Source organism: Antedon mediterranea, chromosome 11, assembly GCF_964355755.1.
Source record: "Antedon mediterranea chromosome 11, ecAntMedi1.1, whole genome shotgun sequence".
Taxonomy (NCBI): Eukaryota; Metazoa; Echinodermata; class Crinoidea; order Comatulida; family Antedonidae; genus Antedon; species Antedon mediterranea.
In genome coordinates, this window is record NC_092680.1 from 9,467,470 (window position 1) to 9,489,966 (window position 22,497).

The window sequence follows — 22,497 nt, forward strand, 5'->3', positions numbered from 1 at the left end:
AGAGCAGCGCGGATGTTTCAGCAAACAGCAATAGAAACAAAACAAGTAGTAAGTTTGATATTTTCTTTATTTACACTTATTACTTCTGTTCACAAACCTCATTTTTACCCTCAAGTTCATATTGGTAAATCATGTCCATTTATGAGGCATGGCATCACAAAATCAGCGTAGTGTTTTAGATCTTTATATATTCGTAATCTATATTTAATCAGCTTTACAATGAGGGGTTTAATGAAGAGTTATTACTGAAAACATACGAGTCACCCTCTAGCTCAGGATCAATGCGACAAGACTCTCTGTCAAAACTCGATAACAGAAAACTAGTTGAAAATATATCACTACGTGGTACATAATCTTATATATTTTTTGTAATTAAAAAAAAATATATGGATAAAAATAATGAATAAATTCCTAAATATTTACAAAATGGAAGCCATGCTGTTTCATTGTAAACAAAAGCGTCCGCCAATCAGAGAGCGTAATTTATCTTTATAGCCAATCACAGTCAAGGATTCACATATTATTCTTAGAAATTTTAGTAACCTAAAACCAATTTTCATTGGCTAGATTAGAAAAAATCCTTTAGGTTGTTGACAATTATAATAGCTGATATATTTTCAAATAAACAGGTACTAAACATGACATGTTTCGGGTTAGCGGTTTGATTACAAAAGCACATAAAGAAAGTTGATTTTTTAGTAATAAATTTTCAATGGAAAAAAATAATTGCAAAATATGCATACTTGTGATATTTTTTCACGAACAAGAGTTTGATATGTTAGAGATAAGTGTTTATAGTATGGTTTTTTATTGAAATTTTAAAATTTATAGGTTAGGCTGTTTTTCACATTCTGAACTTCAAGCTAGTTGCAAGCGGGTTATGACTCTGCGCCGCTTTTGTGATGCCAGGCATCATATATTTATCCAAATTGCTAAGGATTGCATAATCAAATTCATTCACTATCCTTCTTAAAGGTGAAAATCCTGTTTTTCATCCACAAGAAAAAGAAAGAATGTTTTTTTTTCTGATGTTTTAATACATAATACTGAGCTTTATTTTTGTCAAGATGCAATTTCTGACTCTGTATTTTCTTCTTGTAAAGCTGCAGCAGCATTGAGTTGTTGTTGTTGTCTTGCTCTTCTTGCCAGCACTGTACTCATTGGATGCAATGGCAAGAAGCCAGAGTAACCTGTAAAACATGATTCAATTAGAATTAAATATCAATCAGATACTTGAAACCAGGTAGTACAGGTAGTAGCTTCGGAAAACTGTGATCAATGTTCTAGGCTGCATTTGGTTGTTCAGGTCTATGGAATCACTTTTATTTTATTTCAACTTTATTTATAGAGGGTATTAATGTTAGTTGATATTCAAGGGCCCTTTTAAGTTCCAACAAAATACATAAAAATGATAAATAACATTATGATAAAATACATTATTTACAAATATGGGCTATAAAAATACAATTTAGTTTATGATATAGACCTAGTGATATTCAAAATATATAATAAGTCTAAATTTAAATGTTTCATATTCGGAACAATCTAGTAGTACCAGTAGTAGAACTATTGTAGTAACCAAATAACTAGAAGCACTTCTAAAGCATTCAAGCTTCACTCTAGTCTTAGTACATGGAGGTTCCCATTAGAAACACTCAGAATTTGAGAATTATGTAGTGCCTTGAATACGAGACAACCCACCTGGTATTAAGCGAAGTAAATAGAGTATTGGGTGACCCATAAAAGACTTATAACTTAACGATATAATGAAAGTAAAGTAATAGGAAATGTCAATGCTATTGACGTAATATACAGGCGTGATGTTATTAGCCAAGTTAAGAAAATAATGCAGGATAGCTCACACCTGATAATTATTTAGTTAAAGACCCCTTCCCTGCAATTTTGGACGTTTTTTGGAAAATAATACATATATATCACTTTAAAAACATTAAACCATGTCATTCCTTGTCTTAAATGTACGTTTTATGGTAAATTATGATAAAAAGTGAGAAACAATGCACTACCTAAGTAGCTCGCGGCGATCGACCTCTCGTGGACGGTCTTAGGCCTAGCCTAGCTAGGCTTAGTTTTGTAGGCCTAGCTGGTAAACATCGGTAACGTACGAACATCGTACGCGAGCTATATACCTAGCCTGACGTTGTATAGTTGCTGCATTAATTGTCTTTCTATTTTTGCCAGACTCCGTTGATACAAATTGGGGAAAACCCGGTATTTTCGCTGAAAAGTTAGGAGTCTTCCATTTGTTTTGGCCTCACGATCGATCGAAAAGTGGGCGAATTACAGGTGAAAAACAAAAATATCAATCCGCGCGCAATGCATTTTGGGATTTATAGCGGGCCGCTATAATTATTAGAATCGGCTTATTTTTCACATTTTTAACCGTTTAAAGACGAAAAAAGTTATCGCAATAGGACCATATAGTATTATTTTTACATTAAATACAGTTTGTGATCTTAAATTAGATCTAAAAAGACGTAGGGAATGGGGCTTTAAGGTAAAACTCGAATTAAAATGCAATACTACTCGATGTAGGCAATCATTTGTCCACAACTCAATACACGTCTCCAACTCAAAATTTTAAAGATAGCTATGTAATTTTAACCCTCTTGTATTTAACCATATCATTTTTCTAATATCTTTATTATATTGTTTTGATTTTTATTACTGCTATATTTTCTGGATGTGATGTAATTAATCATCAAGGAAAAAACATTTCATGTTCGCCTTGCTGTGGTCATGACAATAAAGATTTATCTTATCTTAAGCCACTGAGGTGGCGTTAGACCAGTCTGTCGTTAATAAAATTAATAGTTAAGAGGTGATCCAGCTATAGCAGAGATGGACACAGCCCATACGACCGGTACAGCTTCTTCATTAAAAGTTGATGATTGACAATATCAAAAGCTAGCAAGCTATACAGTAGTAGCAGTAAGTGCAGTTGTTGTGGAGTGATGTTTCCAAAATCCTGTTTGGGATGGAGCAATAATGTTATGATTTATGATAATATTTGACTATGGGCAGCCCTTTCAATTATTTTATACAAAACAGGCAGTACTGATACTAGATAGTGGGCGATAGTTATTAAGTATGCATTTCAGAATATGTCAATATATGTGAATTTTATTCAATCAATCGTACATTTTTTTGGTATTATAACATTGGTAGAAAACCATAATACCATTTCAGACCACTATGAATGGGTACCACTTTTCCAACTTTAAAATCATGAGGGAATTTACCAGGAATAAGTAAAAGATTACAATTTTATATGAGTCAGATAAGGTGCAATAACCGGAGCAGCTGTCGGATTGGATGACAGTACAAGCCAAGGGAAGTTGCTCAAAGGAAAATGGATATCTGTTTCATTAAGAGTCTGGTCTAATTCTGATGATAAAATAATTATTAACTGCACAGCATTAGTCCCACCTATGTGCGCAACTATGCATTTTAAGAAAATGGTTATTTTTTAATAAATTGCAAAAAAACAAAACTAAATGAGATAATTTAGTAATTACTTTTGTGGTATGTGGAAAAGGTTGGTTGGGAGTTAAAAAAAAGCTAATTTGCATATTAATGACGTCATGTATTTTTGATTTCTTGTTTTTTTATCAATTCAATGATAAAACTACTTTTTCTATAAGAAATGCTTATGGAATATGGTTTTCCTACTGGATATTGATGAAGATATGTGTAACAAATAAAAATATCAAAAACATTTGAATTATTTTTATCGTTTTATAAAAAAATACCTCAAAGTTTGGGTCAAAATCGTACAAAAATTACATTTTCCAAAAAAATCACTGTTATAGAAAAACTAACAATTATTTCAGAATTTGTTTTGCGAAATATTATGAACATGATATTGCCCTATGGACGTGGGTTAAATTTGGTAACTAGAGGATGTTTTTGCACCATTTTATAGCTAATAATACAACTTTCCAAGGTCAAAATAATTATAATTAAAAGGATGATACAGTACATGTAAAGAGGGTGCAAGTTGAAATAGAAATTTCTAAACAATATTAATAAACTATAGAGGGTGCATGTTGTGCTGAAAATAGTTTTAATGGATTGCAAATATCTTCAAGTTCATCGAAAAAACTATAGAGGGTGCTACACTGTATTACATGCAAATACGATGTAATACCGGGTATATGCAGTTTAACGACCTTCGTTTATACCCAGTAATACATCGAAAGAGTTATATGCAGTGCCTTCAATTTTTTAGTCACTTTAGTTTTAAAAAAAAAAAGACAAAAAAACATACCTAGTAACGTGTAAACCGGTTTAGTAGGTTCAGCTCCTTTTGCTAACCAATACTTAAGTCTGTCAAAGTTAAAACTAACAAGTTTTTCATTGTGATTATTTGGCATTGGGTCATACGTTCCAAGCTGCTCGAAAAATGCTTCACTATTTCTAGCTCTTCTGTTCAGAATTGCAACAATATGATAGAATGGTCGATTGGCACATCCATGCCTGGCAAGTCTTATCATCACTCGTGGATTTCTGTAGATCTTTGGCATTATGCCTCAAGTTCTACCTAAATCAAATAAAACGGGCATGTGATTAGAAAATGGACAAAATGAAGTATACAGTATGATCAGAACTACAGTAATTATTAATACTAGCAGTAACCTGCATAATACTAATTCACATGGGATGAGGCAGTATAATAATAAAAGTGCTGATAAAAAGTACAAATTATTATTTTTTTAATTGTCAAGAATAAAATTCGGCACTATTTACGGCCGTTGATTTTGTTACATGAAGTATTCCTTTACTTTGAAATATCTGTAAGCTCAAAAATGAAAGCAATACTGGATATGGGACTTTACAAAAATAAAAGACGCTAAAGAAAAATTGTGCTGTGTGAATATTGGGTGTGCATCAGAAAGTGACGTCAAGGTGGGCACTGGACGAGAGAAGCCCTTGATCAATGTTAGGACCAATCAAGGTGCTTTAAACAGTCCTGGCTTTGTTTGTATCAAACCTGTTAGTGGCGGTAATTATTGCTGTTGGTTTCGATTAAATAAAATAAAATAAAAATAAAATATGTTGTCCCTCTGAAAAATATTTTTTATTCCAATTTTGTTTTTGAATGTGTCATTTTATTGTCACATAATACTTATTCACGTTAACCAAACAATTATTTACCTTAAAAAAATGTAATTTAAAGAAAAAAATACTAAAATTGTCTGTCAGACAATGGTTTTTGGGTTATAATTAAATGTTTCTTTTCTCTTTTTATACGTAAATAAATATTATTTTTTTGTTACAAAGAATTCCCACTTTGATATGAAACAGACTCAATTTCTGTCACTTTCACTTCCAAGCTCTGTTAGGTATCTGGTGGTAGTAGGACCGAAGGTGAACAGACGATCGGTGCCAAGGATGATCAGGGCCATCACAGAGACGATCGGGCCCATTATTGTATGTGCCCCTTTTATACGTTTGGCCCGATCGTCTTAGGCGTTGGGCCCGATAGTTTTAATTGTTGGGCCCGATAGTCTTAACATTGGGCTCGATAGCCAAGTGTATCGTTTGTAAATCCGGTCTATTATTATAGTTTATAATTGAGCTCTCGGCATACATACCGAGATGAGCTGAAATATTGTGTTAGTTTTTCCGTTGATTTACCTTTTCCGTTAAGTACTTATTTAACGGAGTATTTTAAGCATCTTAACGAAAAAGCGTTGTTACAGTTTTCTCCATTTTCATACTTTTTTATCCTTATAAATAACCTAATTATATTTCCTGATTACATATATTTGATCAAATAATTATTGTTTTTATTTAGATTCACTAAACATGCTCGTTATATGTACATGTTTTTGCTGACTGCGGGATTCCCCTTTTATATACAGTACATAAAACAACACGCATTTATAGTGTCAAATAGACAACATTTCCATTTATATTTTTTATTAAATAATTTATTGAAATCAGATATACAGTTTGTTGTACAGTTTTTGTTAGCAAATATTTCTTCAACATACATGTTTTTAACCGGGACTTCCATTTTATATACATGCATATTAATAGTGTGTGTGTTAGTTCATAGATTAAGTTTTATTTTGCAAAGAATCATTATTGAAGCATGTAAACTTTGTTTGTGCTGTAGCTCATTTGGTACTCCAGGTAATTTGTTATGCAAATTAGGCTTGCCTAGTATGCTGTTGTACTTGATAGTGTGAAGTGCTATCTGTATTGAGGCTTGATTATATGCTGTTAACTAGCATAGGCTAGTACTGTAGCTGTTCAGTTTTTAGTTGCACTTTAGAGGCATCTTTGGCGAGTCTTATACACAACTTTGATTTATGTACACCTTAATAATAATAAGTATGATAAGACTTATAAGCTTGCTTTCTATTGCAGTGTTGTAGTTAGGCCTGATAGGCTAGGCTATAGTCTTATGTACAGTATAAAGGTACTGCATGCATGGAGGTATCCCTGCATGTTAGTACTCAACATTTATTTGACAATTATAGTCAATCAGGATTCAGGAATAAAAGAAAATGAATTGCAAACTTGCCTTGAAGTTTATTGATCAGCTACAGTGTGTGAAATAGACAATAATTATTTATTATTTAATCAAATTATTAATTCTTTGATACTATACAGTATTTTTTTCTTGATTAATAAAAAAAATGATTGTTTTAAAATTTATTAGTATGATGTTATACGTTCAAAACAATTTACTGTTCCAAAAACCTTTCATTCAAAACCTTTTATTCAAAACATTTTATTCAAAACATTTCGTTCAAAATATTCAATTCAAAACATTTCATTCATATATCACGCCATTCAATTCATATCGATGCATTTCATTCACATAACACGTCATAAAATTCATATCATCGATATAATATTTTGTTAAATTAACACTTTAAATTGATTGACAGGTCGTGGTAGTTCTTGGTCTTTAGGAGGACACGGATTTTACGGTCTGTTGCATCTCGATAATCTCCGTGACGTGTGTTTCGAAAGCTGCCTAATATATCCACTTGTTTTGTGGGAAATGTCCCCCTTTATTTTTACATGTTTTGAGCCAGCCAGGCCTAAATGGTATGCCTCAAGTATATGTAGGCCTAGGCCTGCCGCCTAGTTTATTGCATTATTTTGTACCACGCACTCGACATTTAATTTTATTAGTATGATGTTATACGTTCCAAACAATTTACTGTTCCAAAAACCTTTCATTCAAAACGTTTTATTCAAAACATTTTATTCAAAACATTTCATTCAAAACATTTCGTTCAAAATATTCAATTCAAAACATTTCATTCATATATCACGCCATTCAATTCATATCGATGCATTTCATTCACATAAATGGTGAATATAAATGAAATCCAAATCGTTTTCTTGGACCCGGTCGTCTTTCCTATTATTATATTGGGCCCGATCGTCTAAATATATTGGCTCGAACGACAACACGGTTGGCCCCGCACGTCCACACGGGACGGACGGGTTGGTATCCGATCGTCTTAAAAATGAAAAAGCCTGATCGTCGGTCAACAATCGAAACGAATGAAATCGTCCGCACGAATTGCCGAATTGTCTTGGTATATATAATTAATACAGGCTAGCCTGGCCTGCTACATGCCGCTAGGCCTACCAAGTACCAAGCCAGGCTTATTGATATTATATTTAAGTTATCTCATTTCAGCTTTACTTACAATTAATTCAATTTTCTGGAAAAAATCAGCGTTTTTATACACACGTGTGTTGTGTGTGAAAAAGCAATCTCGCGACGTATTTTATGTTGAAGATCGATCGAGTATCGATTTTTCACGGCCGGCCGAGGTCAAAGTTTACATCATGTACGTACGTCACCTTCTTCACGTCACGCGAGTAAATTTCACAACAAACAAGAGTGTTTTTTGTTGTTTTTTTGTATTTAAAATTCAATATTTACTCAAAAATGGTGTGTATTTCATGTATAGTAATACCTTTGTTTCTCTGGCTATGGCATCGATTTCTTCAGCCATACGTTGTACCTTACTTACCGGTAAAAATACAGACGTATTTAACGTCTAAAGCTAAGCCCACCAAACCAGACTCGGACAACAACAAGACATTTGCAAATGGCACAACGGAGACAGCGGCAACGAACAGTGTAAGTGGGGTAGGTCGCGCCGGGCAAGATGGAATGTTAAGCATATTATCTTATTATGATAAAGTTAATATCTTTAATGATACGATATTGATTTTGTAGTGTAGAGTGTGTAGAATACAACTTTAATTTGATTGAAATTTGAATTAAAAAAAATCGTCATTAACATTATTGTGTCTTTGTTTTGACAAACAATAGAAATAAATAGGCCTAGGCCTAGCCAATATTATAAAATACAATTCAACTACAGACAGTACAACTATGATAATAAACGTCTATTTATTAATTATTAGATACTAGGCTATTTGATAATACTAGTACTAGGCCTAGTAGTAGCCTACACTAGTAAATTAGTGACTAAATTTTATTTTACATGTTTTTTTTAACTGTAGGACTGCAAAGAAAATAAGTCTATATCAAATGGGACAACATTGGAAGCAGACAAAAAGAATGAATAAAACAGCACATTTATTACAAATACTTTGGATGCAATTAAATCAAAAGAAACTGAAAGAACAGACAAATGATGGAGTATAAACCAAATTAAATTTGTGAATGAGAAAGACATTTTTTGTCTCTATTTACCTTACCTTATTCATCTCGGCCTAGTCCAAGTTGTTTCTGTTTATATTTTCAATATTATGGGTGTTGGTTGTTATAAGTACTGTAACCTTTGTTTGTATTTAAATTTGTATAATATTTACTTAATTCTAAACTGTATTTTGACTTATTATTGGTAACAAAAGATAATATTTTGCCATAAATGGCGTTTTATACACATAATACTTGAGCTGGAAATGCAATTTACAGACCAAAATGGAAACGCTGACTGCAATAAAAAAAACGACAATAACTAGAGACTTGGTTTTCGTCTTCTGTACCATTATTTCAATCTTCTCTATTTTAGTAAAATATTATCTAGTAGATTGAGTGACAGAGCATAAATAGATAAGTTTTTGTACGGATCTTGTACAAGTTATTTTCTAAATTGTCACTTTTCGGAGGAGAATAATTTGGTTTTATTTCATTTACAGAATAAATCTTTATTATAATTATATATTATTGTTTTATACAGTATCACTTCATTAAAAACCTTTGTTTGACACTGTTTTTGTTTATTTTCTTATTTTGTAACTTTTCCAATTTATCTGTATGAAGGTGTAGGCCTAAATCTATTTATCTATTTAAATATATTTTAGGATCCAAAGGAGAAGAAGCAAATTGTAAAATGGGAACGAAAATACAGGCGGTTCATCTTAAGCTACAAACTGTGCAAAATACCAGTAATAACCTTACCATTTACAACACTTTCCACCCACATTTACTGTATATTATTTACAAAAAGAACATCAAATACAACTGCAATAGCTTGAAGCCGCGTTTTTTTTTATATCATCATGCCCAGTATGAGAAGATTCCACTATGCAACAATAAAATGAGTAATAATATACAAATAAGGAATGTTTATTAGTGTAATGGTACAAATAACTGCATGAGGTAAATGATGAAAGGTGATATTTCAACGAGGCGAAGCCAGGTTGATATATTACTTTTCATCATTCACCAAATGCCATTATTTGTACCATTACACGAATATAAAACATTTATTTGTTTATATAACATCTGAATAGATTCCCGTCATTTGAATCAAATAAAAGGTATGCCTAGCCAAAGTCTACATTTCATTTGATTCACATTGATTAAAACGGTAACATTCGGTTTTTATTTATTAAATATTAATACTGGAACTCATCTAGGCTAATTATGTTTTTTCCAACGATTACACGTCATGTACACTTGTCCTAAAAACGATCAAAAACGATAAAATGTAAATTAGTAGCCTACAATATATATCTAAAAAAAATGTGCTTTTATCGCGAAACCAGTCATTATAAGATTCGGGACGAAACAGGTGGCGCTGTTGTATTTCAAAAGCAAAAGTATAAAAAAGTATAATATAATACAGATTTTTTTTTCGTACACGAAAAAAGTACTATTAAACTAATAATACAATAAGAGTGAATAAGACACAGTATTTATTACAAATAAAAGACACTGGTATTGGGCAGGGAAAACCAAAATATACACTAACAAGGCGCAATGGAACCACACTCGAAATCGGATGAAGTAATAGATACATTAAATTAAAAGATCAATAAATTAATAAGAATTTACCCTACCTTATAATTTAAAGTTGGTTTTACTACACATATTTTAAATAACACCTTTGCAGTTATTCTATTTGTTCCAAAGTTACCATCCTAGGGGGACAGTGAGGGGTGGTTTTAACCAGGGTGAAATTCTCTCCTGAGTTAAAACCAGCTAACAAGATCTCACTCTTCCCTGGTTTTATCCAAGAATATCTACAAGTATTGTTTTAATCATATTATGTTCAATTGCCTCTTGAACTTATGTACATTACCAAATGCATTGGTTTGTGAAGTGAAATGTAACGTGCTGACAAAATTTATTCATTTATACCATACTACTAAAAAACATTCATTATATTAAAAAGACTCGCATAACACCCTTTCTAAAACGACAGTCAAAATGAAAATGTGTAATTTTAATCATGTTTGTGCTTATAATTTATATAGAGACAAAACAGTTACAATGCGTCGATTTGTCAAATGTCGCAAGAATTAATTAAGAATGGTGATTGCAGAAAATGTGATTACACCGCTAATTTTACAGGCCTCTGACCAAAATAGGTGAAAACAAATAAAAAAGAATGGATAGCTAAGTCTGTCTAAATTGCATCTCCTTCAAACTCATGACCTTTTGTATAATCAGAGAGGAATTCGATATAGCTCCGGATTTCTATTATTTATTTTAAAATAAATACCCTTACTACAACATTGGTAATTAATAACAAATTATTTTCCAACAACGGCGAAGCAGAACTAAGCACATATTTAAAAAGTGGTGCCATAATATAATTTTTTTCACCAAAATTGACTTAAAGAACAATCAAGTTTACATAAGAAAATACTATTTTCATTATCGGTTAACGATTTTAATTACGGACGGAAATACCCTTTTAAAATGTATTTTCACACAACAAGATATGGTTTAACAAAGCCACATAATAAAATGATCAGGTAATATTTATACTTCTTTTTCTATGAAGAATTTGTCGATGGTGTCGGGAATAAATATATTTGCCCCGTTAATCTATTTTAATTTCAAATACTGAAGTGTTGTGGCTTTATTCAATTCGGTTACAAAATGGCAGCCGTCATAAAGATGGACTCCGATGCAATAACATTGTCGTAAGCATAACTTTGCGCATCTGAAGTAAGCGGCGTCAGGGGAAATTTTAAGTCCATTATTATATCGGTAAAATCCACACGTTTTCCGTTCTGCAATAAATAGAAGAATTGTTAAACAATTATCTTGCATATTCCTTTTATTTACTTTATTGTGTTTATATTTTGAATGTCATAACATTAATTTTGATTAGGCCTACGGTACAGAATATTCGTCATAGAATCTTGAACTTACTGCGTTCACAAATGTATCCCGTCGTTTGACTATTTAAGTCTGAAGTGGAATTCACGTCAAGTAATTGACTAACTGTCGAGTCAATTCTAACTCCGCAGTGCGTTGATGGTAGTTCATTTGGCTCCGTCCAGCTGCTCACAAACCAAGGAATAGAAGAATCAAATGCTTCCCCTGTTTCCCACTTCCAGTTGGAATCGATGTCCCTGTCCAGCCCTGGTTGACGAGATAACCCGATTGCGTACAGTCCTGGTTCGTGGTGATTCACGTGGTTTAGAACGGCGCTTACCTCATCGGTCGTCGTTGTAAAGCTTGCAAGGTAGCCACAAGATGACTCGCATGTAGCCTTCACATCCTCCCAAGTTAGCTTCTGCTGGCCGATTAAAGTAATAGTGTACTGCGAACAATTATACCAGAATGTACGACCTTTAAATAAAGTAATAGTAATGATAAATTACCTACCGGATTGGTTTCATCGATATTTTAAACAGTGCCATGTTCGTTGTTTAGGCATCGGAGATCCTCATATCATGTCATAATGGGCCTTATACATTGGATCTAATTTATAGAGCATTCTGTTGATATCTTGGTGGGCTGCTACGATGACCAAATTAGAATTCATATTATATCAGAACTGTCAGTCAATGTTACAAATATTTTATTTTTTATATACAAAAAACAATTACAACAACTCAGAAACACTTAAATTACGACGAAACAGAAAGATTGGAATTAAAAATGTCGATATGGGGATGGGCCTGGACTAAACTATTATAAGATAAACTTAATTTAAGAGCATTGACTCTACTAAAGGGAACAAACAGGATATTGTTGTTTCTTAAATTACGGACGAGAACACGAAAACCGAAATTGGAGATAAAAGAGAATGAAGACATTTAAAAAGAAAAATAAGACCACTGTGACATCTTTTAAGAACCCAAGTGGAAATAAGATTTAATTTTTTAAATGTTCTTTGTAACAAAGACTGTTCTGTTATTTTGTTTATTTGTTTTTAACCCTTGATTATTGAATATTCACCCGATTCCCAGTGCTGTATCTCCACATTCGTTTCGTTTATTAGTATTTATTTGACCAGCATAAAATCGATACAATATATATTTTTTTAACTTAGCAGTTTAAGCAGTCAGCTACCCCTCCTATACTATCTATCGAAGTATCAAATGAATATTTGGTAATACAGCATCTCATTTATATCACATGTGGTGCCTGTATGCTCAGCACGGTCTTTTTCTGCCTTAATAATGTGGTTGTACACTTTGCATGGGCAAGTAATAACAGCGAAGTCCGATAAAAGTACTTTGACAAATTATTAAAATAAAAACAAATTGTACCAAAAATAAAATTCGGAACTATTGTATTTACAGCGGCCATTGATTTTATTATACACTATCCTACACTTTGAAATATATGTAAACGACTAAAAAATGAAAGCAATACTGGATATGGAACTTAATATTTTACTGTTGACTGTTTGACTTTGCGAAAATAAAAGACTCTAAAGAAAAATTGTGCTGTGTGAATTAGATGATGCGCGCAAACACTAACGAACGAAATTATATTAATTTGGTTTTTTTTTGTTGGTGTATTAATTATTTGATACATATGCCTACAGATAAAAAGTAAAAAAAAGAAAAGTTTAACATCAATCGATTGAAAAATACATTGCTGCGGAAACACGATATTGTTAAGTGTTCAACAATATATAAAACCATTTGGAAACGTTTTGTTTGTGTGTGTTCATTTTTATTCGCTTACATTTTATTTTTATTTCAATGGTTTCGATATTTTACAATTTGTTGTGTGAGATATTTGTTAGCTACCGGTATTTGCTTCTTCTGTAATTAAATTGTGGTCTATAGCAGTAACGGGTGCTCCGCACGGTCTTGTCTGCCATAATAATAATTTGCATGGGATGAAAGCGCAATACTGGATATGGAATATGAAATTGACAACGTGCGTGACAGGTGCACGTTGAAGTATGTAAATCAGTCAGCAGATTAAAAATTTTTAATGATAAAATTTGAATATATAGTTATAGAACTACAGCTGCTTACGGACACAAAAAGTACCGAAATTAAATGTTGCGCTCAGACTTTTTTTTTAGAAACACGACACCCATTTGGATTCGTTTTATTTGTGTGGGTGTGAGCTTTTGTATCTTTTTTTGCTAGTTTTGTAATTACATTGTGATCTAGTTTTGATTTCTAGCTTTAACCGGTGATGCATTTCGCGGATTCAATTCGAACGTACTCTAAGCATTGATATCAATGGCCACGGCGTTTTACTCACAGAGCCAAACCGTGATTTACGTCATTCTGTTCAAGAATAGGTATAATTAATTAAAACTTCAACGACGCGATCATTCGATAGGTTGACTAGGGACTGTTTTTATATCATCCCGGCATGGTATTTTTCATCATTAATTGCATATTAAATTTAAAAAAAATAATTTCGACAATCAAACAAATTATGGCATTTTCTTGGGCCGAAACATTAACATTAGCTTTCTTCTTTTAAGTATATACTTAGTGCATTATTTAAAAAAAAATTAAAGATGTCATCATAGGAAAAAAATTATAATTCATTGCCGTATGTAATAATCTATCTGCACCAAATAGGTTACTGCCTAGTAAATACACGGAGGAATCTTTCTTTAACTTTTAGTCAGTTGACTCGGTGGTCTGTGCATCTAAATGATTGATATCGATTAACATATTCTAATTTGGTATATTCTTCAATCCTTATGCCATTGAGTTGGTTACATGTGAAAGAAAATGTTGAATGTATTCTAAACCATTCTTACACATTTTACAGATACCATCATAATCGGGAAGCCACTTACAACTCCTATGACCTAAAGGAACGTGGCTTGAATTTAAGGCTAGCACCTAGAAATTCTGTACTATCCAATAAATATTTTTCAAGGCACGGATTAGACTTATGAGAGTATGTCTGAAGTGACGATTTTCTTAGCATTTCACTTTTCCAAAATGCAATGTTTGTGTCATACATCACCTCTTTAAATATCTTAACCCACTGACTATCAAGGTCATTGCCAAGGTAGGAAGTTTCGAAAATCGAGTCGATGTCCATATTAATAGACGCACACAAAACTAGGGATCAGTTAATAGCGTGGTTCTACATTTGTAGTTGAACTTAGACACGCATTAAGCATAAAGTTAGGCCAACGGTGTTTATCCATGTTTATAATTAATCAATTTGGCTCTAGATATATCTTGAATAACTTTAATTGGAACACATCAAGGTCTCTTTAGGTGTACTTCTACTAGCTTTTAAAATGTATCGCGCCATTTGTAATTGAAGTGTCGACTCAGTTTTATCAATATCTTTCCTGCTTTGGCTGACCCACACTGAACAAGCATACTTTATTGGAGGAAGAGCAATTGTTTTCCATAGAATGTCACCATAGAAAATTCTACTAAAATTATCAAATCGGTTTTTAATTGACTTAATATAAGCAATGACTCTATTGCCTTTATTGATGATTTGGTCGATGTGAAAATGATCTGAAATATTTCTTGATTTGTAAGTACCAAGATATTTATAGGTTTCTACCTCAGAAATATATTGATCGGCCAATTTCCACATCTTATTGTTTACACGCTGTCCAACGATAAGGAACTTCGACTATATTATTATTTTATTATTGTGTATATTACTGTCTGATAAATATTTAATAATATTCAAACGAAAAATGAATACTCACATTTTACCAGTTGTACCAAGATGGAAAGGAGGATAAATATAAAGTTCAACTCCATGACGTCATTCAAAAACTTTAAGAGAAAGTAATAATAATATAATAAATATTATTATTTTGATTTAATTAATTTAATATGATATTTATTTGAATTTTAATTTAAATTTATCATCACCTAAAGTGACCATACTTTACCATTAAACAGGGCTGACAGACATAAACTAATACTAGATTTGAACTCGTCACTTTGACGAGTTCGGGTTATCCGCGGAAATGCACATATGTTGCATATATGTTAGACTATATGAACGTCGACAATTATTATGCCATCCTATGACATGAATTAAATATGTTTACAGTGCTGAATTGTACCTATTTTGTGTCATACAGCATATTACAGTATTTACAGAATACACTGTATATGTTATATACAGTGTAGCATAGATGAAATTACGAGACTTATCTTTTAATCCAATTTTTAACACAATAACGTCATCAATTTTAGAAGTAAATTATCTATAAATTTACGTAGGTAAATTTATGAGCCCTTGGATAATAAACTTACAATTGAGATAGATAGTAATGCAATACTTTGACATTTGAATCGAAATTTTCTTACTGTGAATGTGGTTACTGTTAGATATATAAACACATATACAAAGAACATTTATTACTGTGACTGTGGGTAGGCTTTACTGCTGGAAATATAAACACATAATATACAAATAAAAACTTTATTACTGACAGTTGCTTCTCAACGTTTGTATTAACTAATTATAAACAATATAAACGTCGTAGTGGTGTATCGTTACATGTACTTTACTATTTCAATCGCGTACCATCTAGTCTAAATAATTACACTAATACACGTACACGGGCACGTAAAGTGAGATGCGCTCTCTTTTTAACGCGACAAACATTTACGAAAGAGAAGAAAATCAGAATTTGTTAATTCAACTGGCAATATGATGACGTCATGACATCAGATAGACAACATTTTTATATGAATTCATATCTACAATTCAACAGCTTCCATAATAAGTTTTAATCATGCGGGTAACTTTTCATTCCGAGGAGCTATGACAGATTAAAATATACTGTATAGATAAAATTAAGTCACGTTATTCTAATTTGTTTATATGATGATGTAATAAACATTTTTGTAACGCATGTGAAAGATAATTGATTAAGAAAGAACATATTAAAATCTAGGAGAAAATAGGGTAAGCGAATAGGGATGCGCTCTCTTACATAAGATTTTAAACTAGTATACAAAAGAGAAAAAAAATCCTATTGTGGCCTTATGATGACGTCAGAAAATCCGGTAGATACACATTTTACATGTACAGTATTGCTATCTACAACTCATCAGCTCCCATAATACATTTTAACCAGCCATCCTGAGGAGCATATAATCGATTAAAAATAGGTATATTTTTGCACAAATTTAGCACACGATCATTAAAGTTCAACGTAAACGTGCATCGTTATTGTGCAGTTAAAGTTCATCAACATGAATGAAATCTTCTACAGAAGGTATGAAAAACAAAAATAAATTGCAAAAAACCCCATTTTTCTACGCTTTGTATGAGCTGTGCGCACATGTGCGTGCAAAAAACGTAAACCATTTTCAAAATTTTGGAATTCTAAAAAAAATGTACGCGAAATTGAGTATACATTAATTTGGCGCATTTTGAAATTTTAAATTCGTGTGCGCGCGTGATTTCTTGCTTAGCACGCTATATTTATCATACCATAAATTGCTCCATATCATAAAGTCTAGTTTGGTAAAGTTTCATTTAAAAATATTTTTTAGTTCAGAATTTATGATCAACCATAACATTTCATAAAATCGCGTGTAACTTAAGCTGCGAGACTTTGACGCCATATAACGAAGTTTCGTGCAAATCTACAGCTACAGGTCAATTTTTTATATTTTTTATATGTGAATAAATATTATTTTTTTGTTACAGAAGTTATTACTCAATTTCTGTTACTTTAGTTAATTTTATTGCTAAGGTCAAGTCTGGGGGTCATTTCATCACCCTAGAGTGAAGTATCCTATTACAAACACAAACTTTAATGAACTGTTTTGATAATAATTCAATGAATATCTGACAATGAATTACAGTCAAAAGTCAGTATTATAGTCAAATGGGATAAATACCAGAAATGCTTTGGGATTTGTAATTTTAGCATGACATGTCCTAATATACTCTTTTCCCAGACGTTTTTAGGGTCTAGAATCCATAAATTATAGTGGAGTTTCCATTTTCGCAAAACTGTCCTCCTTAGATACTATAGCTGCTGCTTACTTTAGCTTCTGATTGAGTAGTCCTAATGGGACGTTGCGGGCTAGAGCAGCAGCGTGAAAAAAAGAAAAAGATCCTGACAATAACAGGGGGTTATCCGCCAAGTGCAGATAACCAATAACAACACGGTATTAAGAGCAGTTGTCTATATATATGGACCTTTAGGTGGCCAATGAAAAAAATATATTCCCTTCAAAATTTGCACAGTGAAAGAAGTTTTGTTGAAACATGCACAGATAAAATTATTTTGGATATCTGTATCTATTTGCCATAGTAACAGACATTTTTAAAATTACAGTATTTTCTTGTAATTTTTCTATTATTTTACTATAACATAAGGTAAATGTTTATTTCAATAGCACTGATTGTCGAAATTTAATTTTACTTTTAATACAAGATGATGAAAGACTTATAAAACAAACTGAAAGCAAAACATTGTTGGTCAGGCATGGGAATGAACCGTACCATTTATTTCCAATTTTGGCCAAAGTTTGGAGATTCACAACGTCTATGGTAACACTTTAATTGCGTTGTTCTTGATTATATAAAATGGGTAATATATTTTTGTTAAACTGATATAATTTTGTATTTTTCTGATTCAGTATATGCTATTTTGTAAGGTACAGGAAATGGCATACAAATTGAACTGAATTTAAATTAAATCAAATATTAAAACCCAAATGTAGAGCAGACATTACTCTATACATTGGTATAAAGAATTAAATGTTTGAGCAAGAAAAAATGTAGGCCTACTTATGGCTATACGTATTACACACTACCCCATGCCAACATTGTTTAAAAATCTATAACTGATTGTTTTGCTAACTTGTGTACGTAGCTTATTCATAGACAAACATGTACATAACGATGCTTAAATAAAGAGTATATGCCTATCATATTATATATGAGTAATTTTAGATATTTTTTATAAAATAATAGTCTTGCATATTCTAAAATATATTTACATGTTTTAGATACGGAAATTTTCATTATTTAAAAAAAAAACTTTCTAATCAAATGAAGACTAGTAGACATTGCTCTATAACATTGATATAAAAAACACATTATGAGCAAGGAGAACTGCACTTATACATATTTGTATTAAACCTACTTCAATATTGTCCAAACATCTGGAACTGATTGTAATTGAAAATGCGTTAAAATCCCACCTAATGGATGATGAGAATATTTTAACATCGATTTTTTGTGTTCATTGGATATAGGTTGGCCTGTATATTATAACATACCAAAAATGTACGCAGTGTGGACCTCTCCAAGCCCATGGACTAATAAGAGTTTGTTTTTACACCATTCCATACTTGTACATCATATTCATAATCCTGCTTCTACATCTTAACAATTATTTCCTTGTCTCTTTCCTTGACTTGTAACCCGTTTTGACTTTCACTACTTCAGTAGCTCAAACCTGTGGCCATGTCAAAATATCAGTCTGTGCAATGCTATCCAACAACTTGATAGCCTTGGTATGTGTTCTTTCCAGATGAAATTTTCTTTAAGTTGTGTCCTTCCATCATAATCGTATCAGCTTTCTATAAATATATTGAGCTGGATGGAACAACCCGGTTGTACCATGTACTTCAGTAGCCACACTTTTTCAAATGATTTTAATAAAATTCTCTACTGCCAAATTCCATACCAGTACAACAGTCACTATAACTGTTATCTAATCGGATACATAAAGTATAGTTACGTTAATAATTGACAATCCGTTTCTTTTTTTCATTCATTCATTTATTTATTCAGGGGTTGCGACAGCAACAATGCGCTATAACACAAGAGTGTCCGTTCATTGAAAAACTATTTTATATTTTCAAACAAGTTATTAACAAAGTAATTATTTCGCTTATAAAAAATAAAAATAAAGAAACCCATTGCTTTCCAGACTAATAAAAGTTCTTTAAATAATAATTAAATAATGTTTCGTTTCTATCAAAATGTTTTGTCAAAGGGAATGACTATTATGTGACATTAAAGTGGCTTAGTCAATAATTTAAAAAAGTATGGGTTTATTTAAGCCTTTGACTTTGTGTCTCCAGAAGAAAGAAAATATGAAATGTTATTTTGAATCTTTAAGATCACATTTATATTTATACTTAATACATTCTTATTCAAAATATTCGAGTTTAAGATATACCACAATTTTATATAGTGTAATGAAATGATCTTTGACCTAGACTCCATAGGCACAATTGTATTTGTTATTCTGAATCTTAGGATCATGTTTATTGTGTTTAATGCATTTTTATACAAAATACTTAGTGGTTAAAAAGATAATTGAACAAGTTTTCAAATGGCAGCTATTTTGTATTATGAATATTAGGAATTACTAATAGACAACTCAGGATAGATATTGGAATATATAGGCATATATGTTTTAAAACATGTTTTCCATTTTTTTTTGTACTGAAAAAGCTATACCACATACATCTGTATATTACAAGTAAATGTAAATTTCAACCATTTATCTAGAAACCTGCAGTACACAAAAATTACATGATTACCCACGATAAATATTACAAAAATAGATCTCACAAAAACAATTCGCAAATTCTTTTTCGTTTTTCGTAGGTGCCATATCATTAATTGAGGGCAAAATTCACGTGCCAAAATCGTAACATTTGCTATGTTTTTTTGGGAAAACATCACACACAATTTTTCTCCAAAAATATTTAATTTTTTTGATTGATTAACCGAAGTATGAAGAAAATCCATTTATTTGTTTGTACTTATTAAATGAAATAGGTCCATGGTAGTCAACCGCTCTTAAATATTAACATAATGATATTAAAAAAACTCTATTCAATATCAGGTAGTAAGCAATATTAAATAAATTTAATAATAGAGTTCTTTATTCTGATATTCAATAACATAAGTTATAAAAATTATACTTAGTTACTCTAATCAAAATTAAAATATCGATTTTCTCGTAAACTCATAAAAACAAGTTGTTGTTGAACATCAATAAGAAACTAATAAAAAGATAGATTTAATATAAGCACAATTCCAGCTATAATAAATAGTTCGTGTATTTGATTAAAAATATGATTAGGCTAAAAGGAATATATTTTCTACATTTTTTAACAGAAAAATATTGTATAGAAACCTTATTATAAAAAAATTTTATGACGAAATATAGAAAAGAATAATTTTGTTTACTAAAACAACTGATAAAGGACGTGTCTGTGGGGGTGGAGAGGAGTCCATGTACAACCTCTGCGCTTGGTATATTGTGTCTTGCAATCAAAATAAATAATTCTTCTCTTTCGCCCGGCTTTCAATAATTAAAGTTCACGAATACAATTAATCATCGATTATTAATCAACTAACCGCTTTCATTATTATTATTGAATTAATTCGCCGATTTCATCTAACCGAATATCGAAGGCGTTTGGAATTTGACCGCGGAGAGAACCGCATTGGACGGATCACTTTCAGGATTATTTTCCGGTCGTACATAAACTTGATAGGTCCGGCTTCGCTAGACATACAATAAAACCTGAAATAGCCTATCCATAAATATGTTACGAACACCTTATGAATTGAATTTTCCGTTTTTCCCCACGTCACATATGCCTACCAGTACCTCTGATTAAATAAATATTTGATGTAAATCATAGCCTAATGCGATTAGACGAAAACAATTGTTTCAACAATAAAATCGTTTTAGTTTTAAAATACATTTCTATTATACCCGTCAGTTTAAATGCATCATCTATCTTTCTATTGGAATATGTTGTTATGAGTGTTTAGGTGTTTCATGCTGAAATAGTATAAACCAAATAAAATCAAATAATGGATAGGTTAATTTGTTATCGTTTCTTGACTTAATAAAATCACGTAGGCTATAGTTTATTTTCTCTAGTCGTCTGAGTATAGCTGAGTGAGTCTTTCAAAATTTACAAAGTTGCCTTAATTAGTAGAATGCATGACTTACCGCACTAACAGGATTTTGTTGTCTGTAATACTAACTTACTTCATCGTGTAATCTATTCGGCCTACTGATCGATCATGACTTCTTCCGATGATTTTGCGTCTAAATTTTTATGACGTCATTTATAGAACTTCGGCGCTCACCGTACCGTGAGTAGAGTCGAACGTACCAAATACACACAAGTTTGGGGGCATTATTTGTTAATAGCAGGCAACCATGTTGAATATGCTTTGTGGGGTGACAAAAACGAGAGGGGTGGATGCAATCTTTAGTATATGTTGTCAAAAGGTCAAACAAGGTAAAACTTTAGGATATTTATTTTATTCACGGAAATCATCTACATCAACAGATCTAACCAAAAAGTAATAATATATATAATTCTGTATTATATAACATCTGTTAAGTACACTCAGTTTTATAATAGACTTTTACCAGTCGGTGGTTATTTGTATTTTTTTATGTTGTCCACCAGTCAGCGTTTCGATTTTTTTTCGGAAAAATAGGTCAAGTATAATACGTATGAAATGCCATATGTGCCAAAATATTGGTTTTTTACTATAATATTATTAATATTACCTATAATAACGTAACATTGAGAACGAAAACAAAGACTTCCTATATGACCTAATGTTGAGACGTTTTTGATGGGGCCTTTGGAAACAGAGGGCCCCCTATAATGTAATTGTTTAAACATTTGTGTTGTCCACTCTTTCAATGATGCAAGTTTTTGTTGAAGTTTGTGTTTCAAGAAATCTCGAAAAAGAAACCTGGGTTTGAGTCTTTATTTAAAAAAAAACTCCAAAAACTATTGGTTGGAAGAAGTGGTAAATGGGTTCTCCTTTTTTAGGCCTTC

The 22,497-nt window shown here is 31.6% G+C and overlaps 1 protein-coding gene and 2 long non-coding RNA genes across 4 annotated transcripts; 1 reads left to right on the top strand and 2 right to left on the bottom strand.

The window, feature by feature from the left end:
• Positions 1 to 49: 49 nt before the first annotated feature.
• LOC140062567 (small ribosomal subunit protein bS16m-like) lies at positions 50 to 7,806 on the bottom strand. Of its 2 annotated transcripts, none has more exons than XM_072108834.1 (3): positions 7,701 to 7,806; positions 4,289 to 4,561; positions 50 to 1,190 (listed from the first exon to the last, which is right to left on the bottom strand). In XM_072108834.1, exons 2-3 carry the CDS (start codon positions 4,542 to 4,544, stop codon positions 1,063 to 1,065), a joined length of 384 nt encoding a protein of 127 aa, XP_071964935.1. In that variant the 5' UTR covers positions 4,545 to 4,561; positions 7,701 to 7,806; the 3' UTR covers positions 50 to 1,062. The 2 variants fall into 2 exon arrangements, with proteins under 2 accessions (XP_071964935.1, XP_071964936.1); XM_072108835.1 differs by having other exon boundaries at positions 4,289 to 4,557; positions 7,701 to 7,798.
• Positions 7,807 to 7,854: 48 nt separating this feature from the next.
• On the top strand, positions 7,855 to 9,240 carry LOC140062549 (uncharacterized). Its single transcript, XR_011847498.1, has 2 exons — positions 7,855 to 8,140; positions 8,530 to 9,240. It is a non-coding gene; the product is annotated as an uncharacterized lncRNA (long non-coding RNA).
• A 1,925-nt stretch (positions 9,241 to 11,165) lies between these two features.
• On the bottom strand, positions 11,166 to 21,704 carry LOC140062874 (uncharacterized). The gene is made up of 4 exons (XR_011847540.1): positions 21,648 to 21,704; positions 15,387 to 15,456; positions 11,642 to 12,064; positions 11,166 to 11,499 (listed from the first exon to the last, which is right to left on the bottom strand). It is a non-coding gene; the product is annotated as an uncharacterized lncRNA (long non-coding RNA).
• Between the last annotated feature and the right edge of the window lie 793 nt (positions 21,705 to 22,497).

Coding starts and splice junctions, on each gene's coding strand:
- LOC140062567 (XM_072108834.1), bottom strand. CDS start 4,544: ATGCCAAAGATCTACAGAAATCCACGAGTGATGATAAGACTTGCCAGG. Junction 1,191..4,288: donor ACCGGTTTACACGTTACTAG/GTATGTTTTTTT, acceptor CATGTTTTACAG/GTTACTCTGGCTTCTTGCCA.